The sequence below is a fragment of the Monomorium pharaonis genome, chromosome 10 (assembly GCF_013373865.1).
Source record: "Monomorium pharaonis isolate MP-MQ-018 chromosome 10, ASM1337386v2, whole genome shotgun sequence".
NCBI classification, from domain to species: domain Eukaryota; kingdom Metazoa; phylum Arthropoda; class Insecta; order Hymenoptera; family Formicidae; genus Monomorium; species Monomorium pharaonis.
This window is the reverse complement of record NC_050476.1, coordinates 935,582-957,221: the sequence shown is the minus strand read 5'-3', so window position 1 is coordinate 957,221 and position 21,640 is coordinate 935,582. Positions and strand designations below refer to the sequence as shown.

Below are 21,640 nucleotides of genomic sequence, written 5' to 3'. Positions count from 1 at the left end.
GATTTATCTCAGGAGTAAAAGATACAAGTCTTGCTGCATGACGCATTGTATAGTCCCGATACAAAGAGGAAGACACAAGCCACTAGTTTAAGAAAATAATTATAGATTAAGAAAAAAATTTTCTATAGTAGTAATTTGTTTGGGTTTTAAAAACCTATTTTTTATTGTATAGTTTAATTTGTCCTGTCAACATTTACTTTATTACATGACTTTTCATTATTTAAATACGCTTTTATTTTCCGTGTTCATTGGTTCTTGATCTTGACTTAATGAGTCTCTAATATTATTTTTCTTTTTCTTGTCTTTCATATCATCTTCACTTTTTAATGGCTTTTCATTGTCATGTCCTTATTCTATAGACGTATGTTGTTTTATTATTAGTCATTCTATGTAATTCTTCACTTTGATTTCTATTAATAATGATTTCTCTAAAGCTAATAGTCTCTTGAGTCAATTATTATATTTTCAATCTTATTTATTATTAAAAGAGTAACGAAACAAGTTAATTGTTATTCTTTAACCAACGGCAACAAGTTATTTTTTTAAATCAATAACTTTTAACAATAATTACTTTTTTGACTAAATAATAAGTTATTTTTATAAAATATTTTCCCAACTATGATGTGTATTAGTTATATACTTACTGTCTTTTTTGGGCGCGCTGAAGTACTGTTTATTATAATTACAAAATCATGCGTATTTTCATTGCGCAATTACGACGTGTCCTGCAAGTTGAACAAAAACGAGTAGACCAAGAAAGATGCAAAAATAAAAGATTTTTATAAATTCGCACGAGCATCTTTTTTATAAAAATGTAATACTAAACTATTAAAGTGATTAGTAATTATTACTTATTTTTAATATTAAAAGTTCTAACAACAATGCTTTTAATACCTAAAATAAATATTAATGGAAATACTAAAGACTGATTGATCTTCACTGTTGAGAATAAAATGGACGCTAATTAGAATTATATTACTATTGTCTTCTTTCTTTTACAACTTTAGTAATTATCGCATGTTATCTTTTGCTTTTTAATTATCCTATTTAAATAAAATAATGTGTTTATAATTAATGCAAGCATTTTATGATAATTATATTCGTTGCCATTTAGAATCCATACTGAACAACAATCAGAAATATTCTTTTCACTTTTGGTAATGCGTTAAAATATTCTTGGAGCGTTTACCATGATATTTTCAAATACTATTTATGTATTAAATAAAGAATATGTGAGCTATAAAACAATAAAATAAAATTCAGAAATAATCAATGAATTTTTTTGTATAAAACTTTATTAGTATATGTAAATAATTTGCAGATAAAGAAATACTGTATATATACGTTGATAATATAGTATATACGCCAATTAATTATCTAATCACGTACGGAACTTAATGAAATGGATATAATGCGTGCGTAGCATTTGTAAGTAGGTAGAACAAACATCTTGTGTCAAAAAAAGTTGGATATGTAATAAATGAATTTGCTAAATATATTCGAAGAACCTATAGTCTTTAAGCCTCATCGATGTCTATTATTATATAATTATCCATTATACATATAGTATTTGAAGTGTAGGTTTATAGATACTGTGCGCTACAGTGAAGCCTTAGCCGACGTTGTTTCTCAGCAGCTGGTTAACAGCGGACAACGTGGAAATCGGGATCTGAAGATGAGATTTAACTCATTAAGAGCTACGTAATTCTTCACACACTCGCAATATCCATGAGATGTAATAGCGATGATGTGGAAGCAAAAACATCGACTTACGTTAAAAATATCATCGAACAGGGATCCACTGGCGTAAGCTTTGCCTCCGGCAACCACTTCGCCATCTCCCACTGCGAACAGTCCGCCGACTATTTCCGAAGGAGAGCTTTGAGTATCAGCACTTGTTGGAGCAACATAAACTGTTTTCCTCGGGGCGGTTCGAAATCTTTTTCTAAAGTACCAACGTGGATACACGGGCTTCGGTACTACTACACTCGGATTATTGGCTGGAAGAGAAAGGCTCACTCGAAATGCCAGAGGCAAATGCAGAGAAGCATAATTAGTAATGATTTCTCACCAACTGTTGTGTCGGTGGCTGTGGCTTGGACTGCGCCTTGCGCGGGTACAGCAGCTGCTGATTCTGGAATCACGATGGTTTTCACGGCTGGTGCTGCCCCAAAGTAAACCGATTTGACCAGGCCCACTTCCGCTGCAGGTGCTATGACTGCACGTCGCGTCTGTTGCAAAAAATTTCTTTAATAGTTCTTCCTCTTTCAAGTATTTGATGATTAGAATATCTGGTCGATATACAATCTGTTTCTCACCTCTTTGTCTTGCGACTCGGTTTTCTCACTTGCGGCGGGCGCATCGGCTTGAACAGTAGCATCAGCTGCAACTGCTAACTTCTGCATTCGATAGATTTATTTTAAAGACGATATCCCACGAATATATTTGTGCAAAGATGAGATCGACGAGTTAAAATATATGTCCCAAAAATCCATTATGAATGTAAATTTGCTTATACGACTTTATTAGAGCAAGCTATTAGAACAACTAAACTATGACTACACTACGGAAGATGCGTTGGAAGACTGTCAATGATCTTCAACGCGTCTCTCAACTTCTCGTTTACGTTATGGTATTTGAAACCTAGAAAACCAGAATGCACGATATATCCCATATCGTCTATAAAATAAAATAGTGACTAAAAGTATATATTAAACTATGTAATCGCGATCGAAACCTCTTTCTCCTTTCGCCCCTTTGAAGGTATGATCTGTATGTTCGTGCGGCCCTTGGTTGGCTTCGTTACGTTTGCAGCTGCATCTGCACTTGCTGATGCGGTACTCACTGTCCCAGCAGCCGCAACTGGTTTCACAGCTTCGTTAGTCGTACTACCGCTTATAATCCCATCGAATCCAAAAACTTGATCAGCACCTCCGCCGAGAAATACGCCCGTTCCTGGACCACCGCCCGGTGTTGCCCCTGCATACAAGCCACCTGCAATCGGGTTCGCTGACCTGCCATCCAGTCTTCCACCAAGGCCAGCTGCTGCATCTGGTCCTCCACGGCCTAAGCCAGCGCGAGCATAAAGACCGCCGCCTAAAGTAATTTTGTTTGCGATTATGTGTGATCTTATTTGATATTTCATACATTTAAAAAAAATGAAAACATTGAGATTGTATTGGATTGATGCAGAAATTTTGTCATCTTTTTGCAAAAGTTTTAAATTTAAGTGCCCGCAATTTTTATTAAAAAATGTTGATACATAGAAAACAATTAATATCAATCAACAGTCATTGTCTCATATATAAACAAAGATATAAAGTCTTTTTTAAAATGTAATAATCCTCAAATTCAAATAAAATATAATAATTTTATTTCAACATTGTAATAATTATCTAAAGACTTACAATAAGATTGTTTTACTAATAATAAAACTTTCTAATTTTTTATTTAAAATATATTATTATTTCCTATTTGATATTTTTTCCATCTTAGCTTAAGTTAAAAAATAATATTAAATAAAAGTAAATTTTTTTTAATTACGAAAGTTTGTGTAAGTAATTCTTTAAAGATTTTATTCTTGCATATATAAGATAATGATTATTAATTTGACGCTGTGCATCAGTGCATTGATGCACATAAAAAAATGAGTAAATATATATACATTTTATTTTACTTTCGCAAATACTCACCAAGGGTATCTCCTACTTGACCGCCTAATCCTGCGCCAGCGTGTGCACCCCACGGAGTTCCTGCCTTAGCGTAAAGTCCACCACCCGTGCCTCGTAGAAGACCACCGAGTCCAGCTTCAGCATGATATCCTCCAAAGTTCACCCGGATTCCTCCGTCAGTAAATTGAAGGAATGGAAGCTAAATCAAGTGAAAAACGGAAATTTATTTAAAATTGAAAATGCAGAGAATTAGCGGGAGAGATCACGTAAGTAGAAAAAAGCTTCTTGCGAGTTTGCATAAGTCTCTTCAATCTCATCGCTATTTTAGTATTGTATACATATTTAGATTGTAGGTGACAATGCAATTGCAGTTTCGTGTTTGTTTCTTCTCTACTGCAAGATATAAAAGCCGGCTCTTTCCTAGAGTGTGCACGAGAGTTTCATCAATTGCAGACGTTCCGGATAATTTCCAGACTAGTGACCGTGACTGTTGCGCGATACAACAATTTCCCTCGATTATTATTTTTTTCTCGCGTTGGATACTGTGTCAACGGCCCTGAAAGGGACGTTGCGAATTTCATGCTCCAGGAATATGTAATCTGTTGGTTTACCTGACATTGAGATCCGCGATAGCGGATTTGCCAAGCAGCGTGTGTTAATTAAATTTACATTCACTTTTGACGCTATAAAGATTACTTCAAGGCGGGTGAGTTTATATTAAAATATATAACGACGTGATAACAAATGAATACCGGGTATTTTCCAGGTAGTGTGGAATATTTTTAACTAGTTGTGGTGATATTATCGGATAGAAACTTTACATTTCCAAGATTTACGATAAGCGATATAATTATGCTTGAACTCTGTACTTCCTTTATTTTATTGCTATGTTTGTTTGCTACGTGTATCATATATTACACAAAGCTTGCGGTTTGTAAGTTCATAATTTCTTAATATTTAATATTTATGGAATTTTTTCTTTTTATCTTTTTGGAATAAAGAATGCAATTCTATTGTTCTATTGTTCCATAGTTCTTTTACCAACAGTTTCAATGAACATTATACAATCCTTTTTTTATAACTAATTACAATTATTTTATAGTTTTTAGAACAATATTTTTAAACAAACAACTAATTAAACAATATAACAATTGAGTTTTATGCAATCTTTTACCGTTTCCGCGATCCTTTCTCTCTATATGAGAGTTTGATTATCTAACCAACTTAAGGTTGGCTGTAACTTTTCCTCTTGAAGCAACTGGCTACATGAAATCAGCTCTTTTGGAGCAAAACATCAACGCATTTCTTAGTAATAACTTTGTAATGACGTCAGAGATATGAATACGCAGAATCAGGATTGCGCTTGTAATTACGTCGGTCAAATCAGGATGTAGTATCGATATACTTTATGTTTAAAAGTTATATATATATATATATATATATATTCACATGTATATTAACTGGTATATAACTAATCGTAAACTAACTTATAATTTTTTTCCATGAAATAAAAATACTCAATTTAATTAAAAATCTTGAGTTGTGTGTCAAGTTCTGTGTCAATTCTTGAAACGCAATGTCTTTTCCATCAGTTCTATCTTATCCATTAGTAGTGCATATTTTACGTAATTGACTGGCTCGGATGCAAGGGATATATGCTCATATTCAGTTTCTCATTTCATCATCTGTGACTAGAAACGCGTAATGATGCCTTTCCCATTTTACTCTATGTGTAGCTCTTACATTTTCATAACACGTATAGTTTTTTGTACAATTTTGCAATCAATTGCGTGAATTAAATCAGATTTTGCTTCAGCTTGTATTGTTTTATTTTCACACGAAGCTGATTTAGCTCGTTATTTTAATGTAAGATAAATTTAATTTAGATGCGTTTGCATCAATGTAGCTTTAAATCTGACAACTTACATTCCATCTTTTTCAAATTTTTAAAATTAATTCTAATTCTTAAAGAAAAAGGCAGATAGTATAAGTTAAATTGAGTTTAAAGTTAAGCTACATTGATGCAACGAGTTTTAGCGTTTTAGATTTTAATATAAAATAAAAAATAAATTATTTTTTAAATAGTAGAGTTTGTGTATGACAGTATTTTTATATACCAATCAAGTTGTAAGTACTTTCTTTCAATCAAGATTCAAATCAACTTTTAGAAAATCAACTATTAGAAAAACTCAGAGAATGAATGAATGATGATAAGAACGACAAAACAAAACAAAAATTTTGCACTCACCGCTCCAGATTTTTCTGTATCATCTTTTTGTGGCATTCCATTAACCAAAGATATAAATATGATAAGCAGATAGTTGACTACCATAGCGAACGACATCTTTGAGTTTACTGACGGAGGAGACCGTGTAGGCAGGTAGGCAATGATTTCTCAGTCTCACCGGAGGATATTTCTTAGTCACCTGTTACTGGAAGGGATAAGCTCGACGAAATCCGTATTCGTTCGGTGAACTGCGGATTCACATGTAGAGTAACAAAAAAAATGGTATAAATTATTTATTCCGTGAACGTTTAAGATGACTAATACAGTCTTAGTGTAGCATAATGTGAACGTTTAAAATGAATAATTTAATGAGTTTTTTTGTTCAAGTGATTCAATTTAAAGGTTACAAAAATACCTGTTTTTATCGTGTTTGCATTTAATTTTTTATTAGAGTTCCGGATTCTTAAAGAAATATTTAGCAATAAACAGATTTAATGACCTTTTTTAAAAAAATGAAGACAATTTAGACAGTAATGGCGACATTCGGACAAGAAAGCCATTGGTCTCTTGAAAAATACTGATTAAAAACTGGCAGCTGTTACACAATATAATACGTTATATTTTTATATTAAAAATATAAAATATTTTGTAAAGATGCTATATTTTTAATAGCAAAAATATCAGGCGTAACGGAAAATTTTATTGTCCGTATACGATGGTCCGCTGTCCATCAAAAATCCAATTTTGTCAAAATACAAATATCTTCAAAGCATTGATAAATTATACTTTATCACTTTAAGTTTACTGATACTGTTTTTTTATTCTCTCTCTCTTTAAGATACAACTTTTTACTCTATGTATTTTTCACTTGTTATCTTGAACTTTTTTGTTTTTATATTGGCTCCTACTTCCGTCCAAAGCATTCTTGCTTTGTAATTACAAAATAAATAAAACATGACTTAAAGCTTTGGTTTAAAACTTTTATTAATTTTATCAGTAATCAAATAAATAAATTAAAGGATAAATAATGTAAAAAAAATTATTTTTTGGAATTTAAGAAAGAGTTTAAAATCTTGAAGCAAAATTTTTAATGCAAGCAAAAATTTAGTAACTTTATAAGTATTATAATAAGTATTTATTTTATAAGTGTTTGCTTAATTGTTTGATTTTTAAATGGTCTTCAATCATTCTTATTAATAATTTTAATTTCAAATTTTTATATATAAAATTTATATAAAATGAATAATTAAAAATAGAAATATTGCAATAAATTATCATTAATGATAAAGTTATTTTTATACTCATTTGTACATTATATTTAATTTTAACATTATATTAATATTAACATGTTATACTATAATATTGATATAATATCAATGTAATGATTAAAATACATTCTAGTTATATAAAATTTATATGCCACATATGTATATTTGAGAGACAAGGTTAAAAGTAAAATAAATGCAGGAAAAACGCGTATATCCCCAGCATTCATAGACACGTATGACGTACGAGTTTCGCATTACAATGCAAATGTAGAGTGCTTGAAGGTCAAGGATCGATTTTATATGCTGTGTATATGTATATTCTACGCAAAGTTGTGGAACACACATACGTTATACCAATTAGGATTTCTAATGAGACATTGTTTCACGACAGTATAGTAAAATTGAATTTGTGAGATTACATTTGTGTCTATATTATACTGAATACGCTACGTTATACATATCATCAAAGTTCATTTGCAGTTACCTTTGAGATATCAAAGGTTCTTGAAGAAATTCTTGCAATCGATTAGCAGAAATTATAATAGTATTTTTCATCATTTTTTTCGCTGCATTCATATGAAAACCGTTGTATGATTGTCAAACAAGACACGTTTTTTACATTCGTGATATTTTTTTACTCGCATTCATATGAAAACCGTTGTGTGATTGTTAAACAAGACACGTTTTTTAGATTCGTGATATTACATCTAAATCATCGATTATAACCACTTGTAAATAGTTAAGTTATTCGATGTATAATTTAGATCGGTTTTATGTCCGTTATACCTGATAATTATATTTAAAAAAAAATAGATACTTGTATTTATTAGTTGAAGCACACTATTATCTGAAGATGTATAATTTCTACAGAAAATTGATAAACACATTTTAGAGTTTATTAATTTAAACAAAAACAAAACATAAAACGAAAATGTATAAAGATTCTAAAGTTGAAAATAAGAATATTTATGAATATAATATATATTAAAATTTTTATATTTAATCTTAAAAAGTTATTAATTTATATTTGCATAATGTCACATTGATAATTATGCATTATTATTTTGATTACATGGTATAATATAAAATATTTTCTTTATATTAATTTAAAAGATTTAATAAAGTATAAAGTTAAAAAATTTTTATGGTAGGAAGAGTACAAACGAAATATAAAATATGCGGAGCAAAGTAAAATTGACTAATACTCTCTCTAAATTAGAATCAGTAAAAATATACTAATTTTCAGTAGTATATTTATAACTTGTCAATCAGTAAAATAAATATACTAATCTTTCAATGATTATACATTTGTTCCGAAGTACAAATTATTAAAAAGAACAGTGAATACTTATTAATTATCACGGCTATAAATATACCACTGCAAATCAATGATAAAACATTGATTGTAATTTAACAAACTTAATATTATATAATATAATCAATATTATATCTTTACAATATTACATCATTGTTTTATTATTGCATAAATACTATTTTTCCGTTTCTCGGAGCGATTTTATTTTCCAATGGTGGATCGTCATATTCGTGCTCCTTATTTTTAATCTTTGCAATTTTATTTTGCAGATTTACGTTTTCAATCGGATATTTGAAAACTTTTTGTCTTTTTTCTTTAGGAGCAATTTTATTTTCGATTTTGATAGAGGTGCTGGAAGGTCGAGTCCCAGCGAAAGTGCCGAACCCAGCAGTCAAACCGTGCCAGAAAAAAGATGTATCTTCGTTAACATTCTCATGGACTTCATAGGTATGTTGCGGGCGATTTCCCAGATGTCCACCTTTAATAAACAATGCGCAAATTATTTACGTTATGTTTATTAACACAAGGCAACAGATGGAAGAAAATTTATGTATAAGAATTCATTTACGTTATAAAATAAAATTGAAAAATAATAAAATTAGAGAGCTCTGTGTTTTAATTATATAAATATTTAAATATTTATATATTTAATAGAAAATTTTTATTACCAACTTGAATAATTTTGTAAAAATTAGAAATATATATATTTAATATTGCCTATACGAATTAACATTAGATCTTCGCATGTATAATTAATCAGTTAAATTTTTACAATTATCAGCATATATTACTAGCGCCGATAATTTCGTTAATCTTAAAACACAGTTTTTTTTGTCGAAATATATAATATTACAAATTAAATTGACTGGCAATTTAATATACTTTGATGCTAATAAGCATTTATAAGATATTACCTTAATTAAATCCTCGAAAAAACGGTATAGAAATTATTGCAACAAAAATCTCAGCTAGAGTTTGAACCTGAATTTCCCATCATTCTGTAAGGGCGTGCTAGTCAATTCGATATGATACTTCTTGCAATAACCAATATATGTGCTTTCTAGAAACTTTTGCACCTTTTTATGCTGTATATTAAAAAAGATGGAATACACGGCTATTAATACCCCACACGTATGTTTCATAAAATTGCTAAGCCTTTTACATTTCCTACGGAAAGATTAATTACTTCACCTAGGTGTAATATAACAATACGCTACTCAAAATATTCACAAAAATTAATTCAATTCGCATGACTTCGTTAATATTAACAGTAAAAGACTAAAATCAATATAATAAATGTACAGGAAGGCATAACAATGGTTGCAAGCAAATTTTTTTTTCTATTTTTTCTGATTTCAAAGATGTAAAATAAAGAATAATAATCTTTGTGCAATATTTTACTAATAAATACTGGAATTATTCTATTAGAATATCAATAATTAATCAATAGTTTTAAAAATAATATATTTTTTTATAAAAAAACACAGGTCAGAAATAGTTACCATGGATTCCACCATGATGAATTCCATGGCTGTGAAAACCATGACCAATCTTGTGACCTCCGTGAAGCCCATAGATGTCTCCCAATCCAGAATGATGTCCGAAAAGTCCACCGTGGTGTCCAACCAGAAGACTACTCAACGCATTTAATCCAAGCGGATCTTTGTAGTGTCTGACAGTTCTATTCAATTGATGCTGCAATCGTTGGTTCTGAATTTCCTCTTTCCGCTTTCTTTTCTGTTCTTTTAAAGCCAAGATCTTTTCTCTCCTTTCTTGACGAGCTAGAATATTTTCGGGAGCTTGTTGTCTTCGCTCATTAGTAGTTTTTATGAGAGTGCCAACAGCTTCTAGAGTTGAGACGGGAATCTGTAAGCAATTTTCTTGATTATAAAAAGTAATTATGTACACACTTTGAAATATGAGAAATTGTACGTATGCATCACCTTGAAAATACTGTCTATCGTCTGCGTGTTCTCTGGTGAAATAATTCCGGCGGCGGAGGCGGTTTGTCTGATTGCTGTTATTGGAATCTGTAAGATAAAAATTCTAAAGCAAACGTTTAATTTAATAACAGCGGACATTTGATCTTTTTTTTATTTTTAAAGTTTGTCAGAGTATACTTTTAATATAAATTTTGTACTTTATTGTTCAATGTTTTTATTTCTTTAATAATTAAATAAGTAAAATTTAGATATGTAAATAACACAAGTCACAGAAGAAGTTGTTTTTCAGTCAAAGCGAATTAATTATTATTCAATTGATCAATAAATGTATATTTATTGGATAGAGAAAGTCTTGTTATGATGCTTACGTTAAAGATGCTGTCTATTAGCTGGCCGTTTTGTGCAGATGCATCTTGGCGTCGTACTCTGGTCTTTGAAACTCCCTGAAACACGTAGAAGAAATTTATTTCACTTTTTTATGCGACAGTGTAAAAATACTTTAAACAAGTTATTCCGCACGGTTTTTGCCTATAAAGTAACAAGTGAAAATTATGCAGACTACACAAAACTTTTTTCCACAAGAAGAATGTATGATAAGTAAGATCCACGCTTAACTCATCGAAGTGCACGTAGATCGCTACACGTACAAATGCGGGCCCATGTTTTATCGCAGCTTTCACTTTTTGCGAATTAAAAAAATATTGAATAATCTTCGCCAATTATTAAAGGTTAATTCACGCTACTATCTTCAAGGCGATTATCTTTACTTCTTAAGAATATAATTATAATTTATAAAACGCGCAAAACATTTTTTTAATGTTTTAAAATTTTGAAAAAAAGTAATAAATAGAATAATAATAATATTAATACTAAAAACAATTCCTAAAATGATAAAAGTAATATTGGCATTTTAATAATTATAGAAACATATGAAAATTAAATTTTTTAAAGTAAAATTTAGATGCTGAGAGATATCAAGCTTGTCATCTCCAATTTTTCAAAATGCGTGGTTTAAATTTAAAATTTTCAGCATTAAAATTTTATTTTTCTTTAACAATAAGTAAAATTTTGATTGAGCTATGTGAACAACACAAGTAACAGAAGAAATATTATTTTTCAATCAAAGCAAATTTTTTTTGGAGCTTGATAATAATATTCTTACATTAATGTTTAAATACATTTCTCAATTTTATATAGTGTTTTAAAATACTAATTGCATCATTGTATTTGATTATCAATTTACTTCATGATATTATTTCGAGTTTTAGTTTATTTCGATTTTTATGATTGCGTTTCAAATCAGACAATTCGTATGTATAATATATAGAATTGAAAATATATTAAAAAATTGTACATGAAAATGTACTAAGATCTTTATTTTGATTGAAAAATAATATTTCTTCTGCTAGTTTGATTAATTTTACTACTTTATTAATCTGCTACTTTTATATAATATTTTTCTTTATTTGTGATATTTTTGGTAAAGAAACTTACGCCATACGTATCACTTATTAGAAGAAGAAAACTCAGAAAACCACAACACCAAAACATTCTTTCGTCACCTCTCAAAGCAGAGTGCTTACGGCTGGTTCACTCCGGTGAGTTTCAACACAAGTCAACGCAGGTACGATTGGACCGTGGATCCGCTTCGTCGATCTATAAGGGCTGCCGCAGGATCCCACACAAATTGTCGACCAATCCGGCTTAAGAACTTGTGCACGCCGGTTTTCTCGGACGAAGATGCTTTCTACTTATCGTAATTGTGTCACACTAGTCGTGATCCTTTCGTCCTCTTTCACGTTGGCCGAATAAATTATCCGCTATCTTTTTTTCTTTATTTTATGCTCATGAAACTTGAGCGTGGGTTAAGAGTCGAAAAAGATTGTGTAAGATATATCGCGAAGATATAAATCGACGAATAGTCACTCATGATGTAATCACTCATGGAGCACAGGTACTAATTTCGGCACTGTTCAACGTTATAATTTGAATGAATAGGTCACTTCGAAAAGTGTTGAGAGCCGAACCGAAACTAGCAAGAGCTGTGTCATTATTATTATTATTATTTTAACACACGCAATATTGATTTATTTAATAAAAAATTTATTTAATTTATACAACAATGTGAAAATAAAGAAATATTTTGTGTTTTGTATATGTGTATTATTCCTAATAAATTCATCTATTAGGAAATGTGTAATAAATTTTAATGAAGAGGAACCTAAATATATCTTTGCCTGTAAATCTATTTTTTTTAATTAAACTATTGTATTAATATTGAACGAGAAATGCTCGACGAGTTATTATTAAAAATATAAATATTATTTTTAGAGACTATTTTTACCTAAATTATGAAACATTTTGTAAATGAATCATTATATTAAATACAGTTTGTAACTTTTTGGTCTTGGCATTTTTGTCGTCTATTTAATTTTTCCTTGCGAGCTTTGACGTCTTCATTACTTTTAAAAAGCATTCGGGTTATCCTGCAGAAACGTGCCTACTTGCTTCCCGAGATCCTTTCGAAACTCCTTCACAGTTATATCTGATTGCTGAAAGCAATTTATTTTATTTTATTTTACTTTTTTCAAGATTTTATACGTATATTTAACTTATTAAACCATAGTTCAACCAATATATTCAAAGAAAAATTAGCAGAAAAATAAATATAAAGAATATAAGAAATAACAAATATAATAAAGACTCTCACATTAAGGGCATCCTGCCATTCGATATTGAAAAGCCTTACTAAGCCGCGCACATTTCTTAATATCAAATTTTGAAGGTTGGTTGGCGTGAGTCTGAAAGGTGCCTGCGTGGTCGTTGTCATTGTTGCATTAACATTTGTCATGTTGCTAGACGTGTTATTCTGATCAACCGACGGTGCGACTGTTGTTGCTTCGGTAACCATCAACGGATGACTACCAGTTGGTCGTCGTGTAGTCGGATCCGGTTCGATGTTTTGATTGATGAGATTGCTAATTTGTTTGATTGCCGATCGCGTATCGTTGAACGTCTGAAATGGAACAAAACATCAGTCGAGGGAAACCTTTACTTTCTCTTTTAATTTAAAACTCTATAAACCGATGAGGACTAAAATACCTGTTTATGATATCAATAAAAAAAGAATCTAATTAGTCAACACTGTTAAAATTAAATTGTATCCAAAACATTCCATAAATATACGATTTTAATAGAGGAAGTAGCATCAATTTCTAAATAAAGAGGTATTTTTATTAATATTAAGATTTTCTTTTAAAATTTAGATTAAAAAAAATATATATATTAAATTAATTAAAGTATTTTTTGAATAATATTTTTGCACGTAAATTTTTGCGTTTTTAAAAAATATTATTTATTGTGTATTATAGATTTCCAATTGTAATCTATATGTATATTGAAGAGGGTGTGTGTGTATGTGTGTGTATACGGCATATGTGTATTTTCATATATTCTTTTAACATTTTTCTTTTTATTTTAACTAAATTTTTAATTTTATAGTAAAAATGTATTCAGTTATCTTTCTATTAATGTTTAAACAAATTATTAGTGTGCTAATGATTTTTAAGACTGTATAATTTAATGTTACTTTAAAAATTATTCTAAAATTATTCTAACATTTTTAAAAAAGTTTAAACTTTTTTTTAAATATTACATTATATTCGAGAAACATTAAAGCTCGGTTGTTTCACGACCTAAAGTTGTATATATGACGTTTGTTTGACGTCAAAGGCAAAATAATATGAAAGGAGAAATAATATGCAATAAATTAATTGCTACGTACAATCGGTCAACAGCTAAAAGATTGCAACACTTTTTTTTCGATGAGTTTCGAAACGAAGTTTATTTACTAAGCGATTGGTTCTTACTTATGGATTTAATGAATTACTTTTAACTGCTCCACAAGCATTTAAACTGCATTTTAAATCCTATAAAAAATAAAGTGTTGCAAGCTTTTTGTAACCAACTGTATAATTTTATTTTTTAGTTTTCCTGTCAAAATATGACAATTTCAAGATATAATTTTGAAACTTATAAAATATGCGGCAAACTAAAACGTCTATTTGGTATGTCAAATTTATTGCTAAGTACAGTGTTATTTTTTAATTTTTTTTAAAATATATAATATTATAATCTTGAAACCTGTTAAATATATGCGAGAAATTGAGACATACTTGATATATTTATAAAATTATAATGTAATGTTTTTAACGAAAATTAAAAAATAAAACTACACTTAGCAATTAATTTATTGCATGTTATTTTTCATTTATGATATATTACAATTTATGACATTATATGAATAATTGTTCATACCTCAAAAGCAAGTCTCGCCAAAGTCCAAAAAAATCCCGGTCGTTTCTTACGAACTTGCCTGGCAACCCTTTTCGTTTCTTCGGAGATTTTCATTTCCGCGATGATTTCATCTTCAACCGTATTCTTTATCTCAGTGTCATTCACGTCGATATCTTCAGATAACACTTTGTCTAACAGATTCATTTTCTTTATCACTTCCTCGTCAATCTCCTCGTGTTGTAATCGCGCAGCGCTGTCTTCTTTAGAAATTTTTTGGTTTCCATCAAACTGAGCATAATAATACGGTTTATATATTTTCCCTAACTAATATTTTGACATAAATTTTGTTCATGTTTTGCTTCAAATTGCTTACGGAATGGTAATTCTTCGAAGGCATCCTAGATGGTACTAAATTATACTTAGAATGTTGAACGTTGTACTGGAGAGATTTTAGAATATTAGGTTGCTGCGACTGTTCTACCGAGGAAACTGATTCTGATGATACTGATCGAAATTGATGATGCATCGGGTTGACCTCGTAAGGGACCCAGTCCAATCTTTCAGCTCCGCTATAAAATGGAATGACCAAACAAAGAAGCAGCCAACTGGCTGCAAAGGAATTAACTGATGACAGGTACATCTGAAAAAAATTTGTAAGATTAAGAATACGTTGAAAAAGATTAATAAGAAAAACAAATTATTGATGAAAAAATGAAAATGTTTAAATTTGTAAAGAGAAAAGTCTTCAAGAATTTTTAGAAAAATACAAAGAAATATTTTCAAGAATCGAGGACATTATTATTCAATTATATTGAATAATATAAATATCTTTTTAACGTTAATACAATAAAATAAAATAAAATATGTTATATAGTATTGCGTATATTACGCATAAAGAATGTCATAACAGATACGGAGTTCGAAAACTGCATTTCATGAGATCGGAGAAACATCACGCAGTGAGAGTTGAACGATGACTGCGATGAACGAAAAAGAATCAGCAGTTATTACATAAGTCTACTGTCATCATTTAGCGAAATGAGGAAAGTACTTGCCGACGTAAAACCGCAACAGGAATTGCCGATTGCAGTTTAAGGAACAAACTTGTAACTGTTACGATCCATTACTCGTTGAATCAATTATATAACTTGTAATATTTAAAAAAAAGTACTTCAATTCTCACAATTCGATAAAAAAGGATTAAAATTTTTAATTTGTAAATAAAAGTTTTGTCTGACACATATTATATAATTTTGTCATTTATTAAATTAAAATAATCCTTTTAAACAATAAATTTATACTTGTTTGACTTACATTGATAGCAATGGTTTTTAAATCCAAAAATACATTTAAAAACGTTTTCTTCTTTCTAAGATACGCGTATATTTCTTCATAAATTCAAAAATGTATTTCTAATCACTTGGTATTCTGTCTTCTTCAACGCTCATGAGCAAACTATTTCAGAAGTGTACTCCGAAGCGATATTAATTTACAAATCTTTACACAAGAGAGCCTCGATTCCGAAACCTTTTCCGTTGAGCGTTACTCATGGTTTGCGGCAACAAAGCGGCAGTTTCTATTGCTCCTTCACGCACAATCGTTCGGAAAATTGTTTCCCTTTAACCACCACGACGATTGCAATATGCGACTGTTGCCGGTCGACGTCTCTCGCCATCAGTCGAGCTTGACTATCGGCCAATGCCGGTGATTCGCTTCCGCGAGGGTCATTCGAAAATTTCGACGATCCATTTCAATCTTTTCATAATACGTGACATGAACGCGTAACGCGTGTACCGAATTAATGGCGAACCTCATCGCACGTTGTGAGACAATGAAACCCGATAAATAACCGACGTTTCAATACTGTCGAAAATTCAGGCTCCCTGAAGCGTTTCACTTTACAGATGATCGATGCTTTGACAGCAAGAAGTTGCTGGAGATCGCTATGAGATATTGAAAATGTTGTATTGCAATCGTAAAAAATGCTGGAAAATTACTTGCGTGTATAATATGTTTGACAATAATTAGTAACGACGTGATTATTGAATAACATCAGTTCAGAGTCTATAGTATAACTGATTACGTCGCGACGGTGCAAAGACATCGTTATAACTTGAACTGCACATGCCACATACAGGCACACGTAAAGTCGTAAGACTTTCTACTTCCATGAAGTATAATATGTCGCTCGAAGATTTCAATCGATTGCGAAAATGCAGGTGTACGTGAAACGATTTAAGTGGAGCACTTTAAATCGCGCCGGATGGACTTACCTTACCGGACACAGTCGAGTTTTAACGAAGCCCGTACTATTTTTAGATGCGACGAATTTCACCTTCTTTGCATTCTATGATCTTTGTATATGAACGATGTAGAGAAACTGACAATGAGAGACATATTCAAGAAAAAACATTAAGAATTTTAAATTAATTAAAAATATAATAGCTTATTACAATCTATAATTTTACATTAAAAAAGTATTTGATATATGCATTATAATAATATTGCATAGTAAAATAATTATGAGCTTTATTTTTGTTATTTAACTGTTATTGCTGTAATGTTAGTTAATAATAATCTTATATTTATAGTTTTATCAATTATAAAAAATTTTTAATATACATTTTAATTATTTTAAATATTAAAATAACATTATATAATAAGTTATTGAAATATAAAATTGTCAATATAATTGACGTTAGAAATTAAAGTACGAAGAGCCGATTGTGTAATATTTTTAATAATTGATGACAATTTAGAGAAGATCGCGTTATGGACTGTGTAAGTATTATGGTCACTTATATTCGTTATTAGAGGAGAACGTTTAGTAATTACTTATGGAATCATTTAGTAACTTTCTATTACGTAAACATTAATATATTAATACATAATAGCCGACATAAGGTATTTTTAACTTTCAAACATTTCGAAACTTTTTCAAAGTACATTTTAATATTTAATTATACATACTTTCTTATTTTCTTTAAACTTGAGCATGTTATTACACAAATGTATATACATTTGAATGTTTCTTTTTATTTAACTTTTTATTGGGATATACATATTTCGAGTTATGCAAAGTTAAACAGTAATATGGAATTTTACCAATACAATCTGAGCGTACATTTCAACGGGTCTCATATAAACTTCTTTTTCAAAGTTTTAAAAATAGTTATTTGATAAGTTGATATTATTTCTTATTGCTAATCTATAGTTTACATTACATGTACAAATTGACATTAGATATAGATATTATAGATTTCTAATACTGCAGTTTATATGCGAAAGACTTATATGTATGTATATACATTTACATATTCTTTTCTATATTCTATAATTTTTTCTTTATTTGGAATAAATATATAATTTGAGGTAACAAAACACTTTTTTAAATTAAAACAAACTTTTTAATTTATTTTTATGATGAGTTATCATGCTACCATTTTGTTCATCTTCAATTCATTATGCAATGTCGTTACATTATTATGATATTCAATTATAAATATGTCAACTTTAAGTTATTTTAAATCTATTAAACAACATTTTGATAAATATAATTGCACATTAGGTTTTCAATTTAAAGTATTAATTATTAATAGTTATTATATAAAATGTAAATGGGTGACCATAATATTGTCTTTGTTTTAATAAAAATTTTTTATAATTGATAAAATTATAAATACATAATGTTATTATTATTAACATTAAAACAACAAAAATTTAAAATTGGAGCTTCTAATTATATTCTAATTATAAATATAACATAAATGCAATTGCAATTATAGCAAATGTAACTATATTTTTAATTATTTACTTATTATTTATGCATTATTGCCAATAATAACTAATAAATAATTTATTATAAACTGACTATAAATTATAATAAAGTTATGATAATTGCAACTGTTTTTCCTCTCAGTGTAATTTTAATATTTCTAATATTATAAATTATATCAAATTTTTGTAAAATAAAATTTACCTAACATTAATCGGAGAACATGATCTTGTTATTATCTTCTTCGTGAAGTTTTGTTTGCGAAAAGTTTTGTTCAAGTTATCGTGAAATCTGTAATTAAAATTCAAATCGCGATCTACAAAACATTACAACACATATTAACATTAGTTTGATTGTTTTGTTTTTTTATTAATTTTAATTTTTTATTTGACACATGTTTAAACTATAAAATTACTTTTTTATCACAGTCCACTATATCAGAACACTAATTTTCACAGTAAATGATTATTGCTCTCTGCATCTTGTTCGGAGATCAGTGATCGCGGTACTTAGCCGTCCTTGTCTTCGAAAACTTGCCTGAGGTTCAGGTCCACGTGGACTACAGTGCGAAACGACTTCCATCTTTCACTTTCACTCTTCGTAATCACACACGTAACCGAAATCGGTTCCGTTATATGCGCTAGTATATGTTTTTTATTGTCATGGTATGAGTTCAGATAATGATAACTATGGATCAATTGTCATGATGTACAATTTCTACCTTTATAATTTTTCTACGACTATTAATTATCAAAAAGTTATTAAACATTTTAATAGAATGTAAAGATAAAAATAATACGTCGATTTACATTTTTTACAGAAATTATATATATTTAAGCCGGTTTGATTAATATGTTATTGAATTTTCGTGACACGCTCTAATTACTAAGTTCATTGCTAATTAGACCGCTATGAAAGGTATAAAAGTGTGCGTTTAAAAGAAATAAGTTTATTCACTAAACAATTTCTTTGCTATCCATGTATGTATGTGTATACGCACACAAAACACACACATACACACACATATATACAATTAACTTTTGTAATATTTTCCTTTATGTTTCATGTAAAAAAATATAAATTATTATACAAAATAATAATAATAGAATTTGTAGTAATTTTTTGCGTAGCGCAAAAAAAAGTATTTAAAAAATGTTAAATTTTACTATGTTTAACAGATGTTGGTGAAATATAATGAGAAAGTATAATAATAGTATTTAAATGTCAGATCCTATTCAGTGTCAAATCTTTTCACCACAAGTCTATTCGGCTTGACACAATATTCGGTTTGAAGATAAAAGGTAAAGTTTTACGTGATTACGTACGTAGCATACATCTCTTTTTGCACACGCTTGGTTTATGTAAGGATGGTGCTTATCTAGTATGTGTCAATACTTATTCATCGCTTTGCGTGTCTGTGCATATTTCTGCTTATTTACTGTTTATTGTGTAGCGCAATTTTTACTTAATGCGGAATAAGACGGGACAAAATTTAGATTTAAATAATTATTTGCTGTTAAACCATTTTTATTCCTGTGAGAGTTGCTTGTGTTATATCTTAAGTTTTGCTTAAGAAAATCATAACTTAAAATAATAATAATTTAAACAAATTGTTAAATTATTATTATTAAAATAATAAGTTAAAATTGGATAAGTAAAACGGCAAGTCATTGACCGTAGCAGAAGAAAATAACTTTACAAGATAAATTATCGCACCTAATTATAACTAATGATTATGCGCAGATATGTGAAGATACCGCTATGTACCTTGATAAATTGCTGTGTTGTAAGTCACAGTCATGCGCAAGATGTACCTATGTGTTAAAGACCTCTCTACAAAGACTCGGCCTTGACCGAACGTTCATTAGCTAGGGTTTATATTATGTTATCATCGAGGATTATAACAAGTAGACAATAAAATTTTGGTTTGTATAATATAAAACCAGATTAATATAAAAAGGCAAAAAAGAAAGAATTTTGATTTGTAATTTAAAATAAAAATTTAGCAACAATATTATTGTTCAAATTACACTTATTCTTTTACAATATATAATTACAAAATATTTTATTATTTTGTTAGTAATTAACTTTGACCAGTATTTTAAGTATTTAATCAAAAAAAGCTCGTCTATTTTTTATCTATAGATTTTTTTTAACTTTCAATCTAACCCCGATTATTTTTTAAAAGTCTCTCGTTAAGTTTATAAAAACTGGTAAATTATTCTGCAAAATAATTATGTTACGTTATTATAATAATTACTTTATTCTAAGTATGGCAACATTCGTGGCAAGTAATATTATTTAAGTAAATTATTCGATAGCATCACTGTTTAATTGAATGTTACCACTCATAAAATCTTTATTTAAAAAAAAATTAGATTCTGGAATGTTTTTTAGTAACTTACGTTTCTATTTTCTAGATTAAATTATAGATTGCGATTTTACGACGTTAATTGATCGATCATGCTTCCTGTATTCATAGCACAGAAACGTAGAATAAAAGAAAAAGATACATAACGTTCAAATGGTTTCACACGCAAGTGCTGTATTTACGTATTGCGTGATAAGTATATTATATTAGACAATTTGTTTTACCGATTTTATTCCCTTCACATTCAGTCTTGTCATTATTTTCTAAATATAAAACAAATTTATGAAGCAACATTTTCGTTTAGAAATTGGCGTAACAGGAAAAAAAGAACATTTGACATTCTAATAAATCATAAACCGTGTAACTAATCCTGATTGTACAATTTTTGATACAGAAGTGGTCACTTTGAGGCTTAAAAAATTTCTTGAAAATTATTACTTATATTTTGCAGAAATTATATTTTGATTTCTAATTTAAGTGCAATTTACAATTTAGTATTTAGTGCAAAAAGGAAACAATAATTTATTTTAAAAAATAATTAAAAGTTTATAAATTCATTTTATAAAAAACAAGTTCATTTTTTTAAATCTAGATTATGGCACTAAATAATTCTCTATTAGTATCACATCAAAAACAATTGTTTTGACAAAAATTAAATAAACGCAAACTAAAAATATTAATAAATAGTAAAGATAACATTTCTGCAAAAACTAAACAAATCCAAAAGTTTTTAATTTTTTTTAATAATAATTCAAATTTAATTAAGACCTAAAA

General features: G+C 29.0%; 3 protein-coding genes across 3 annotated transcripts; all 3 read right to left on the bottom strand.

The window, feature by feature from the left end:
• Window positions 1–1,277: 1,277 nt before the first annotated feature.
• On the bottom strand, window positions 1,278–6,053 carry LOC105837311. Its single transcript, XM_012681968.3, has 7 exons — window positions 5,920–6,053; window positions 3,693–3,870; window positions 2,738–3,096; window positions 2,319–2,399; window positions 2,072–2,231; window positions 1,774–2,000; window positions 1,278–1,669 (listed from the first exon to the last, which is right to left on the bottom strand). Exons 1-7 carry the CDS (start codon window positions 6,013–6,015, stop codon window positions 1,613–1,615), a joined length of 1,158 nt encoding a protein of 385 aa, XP_012537422.1. The 5' UTR covers window positions 6,016–6,053; the 3' UTR covers window positions 1,278–1,612.
• A 2,266-nt stretch (window positions 6,054–8,319) lies between these two features.
• LOC105837330 lies at window positions 8,320–11,988 on the bottom strand. The gene is made up of 5 exons (XM_012682014.3): window positions 11,919–11,988; window positions 10,793–10,867; window positions 10,425–10,511; window positions 9,984–10,347; window positions 8,320–8,959 (listed from the first exon to the last, which is right to left on the bottom strand). The coding sequence occupies exons 1-5, from the start codon at window positions 11,973–11,975 to the stop codon at window positions 8,643–8,645; spliced, it is 900 nt and encodes a 299-aa protein (XP_012537468.1). The 5' UTR covers window positions 11,976–11,988; the 3' UTR covers window positions 8,320–8,642.
• On the bottom strand, window positions 11,899–15,847 carry LOC105837316. Its single transcript, XM_012681982.3, has 5 exons — window positions 15,635–15,847; window positions 15,094–15,360; window positions 14,742–15,008; window positions 13,135–13,440; window positions 11,899–12,976 (listed from the first exon to the last, which is right to left on the bottom strand). The coding sequence occupies exons 1-5, from the start codon at window positions 15,671–15,673 to the stop codon at window positions 12,890–12,892; spliced, it is 966 nt and encodes a 321-aa protein (XP_012537436.1). The 5' UTR covers window positions 15,674–15,847; the 3' UTR covers window positions 11,899–12,889.
• Between the last annotated feature and the right edge of the window lie 5,793 nt (window positions 15,848–21,640).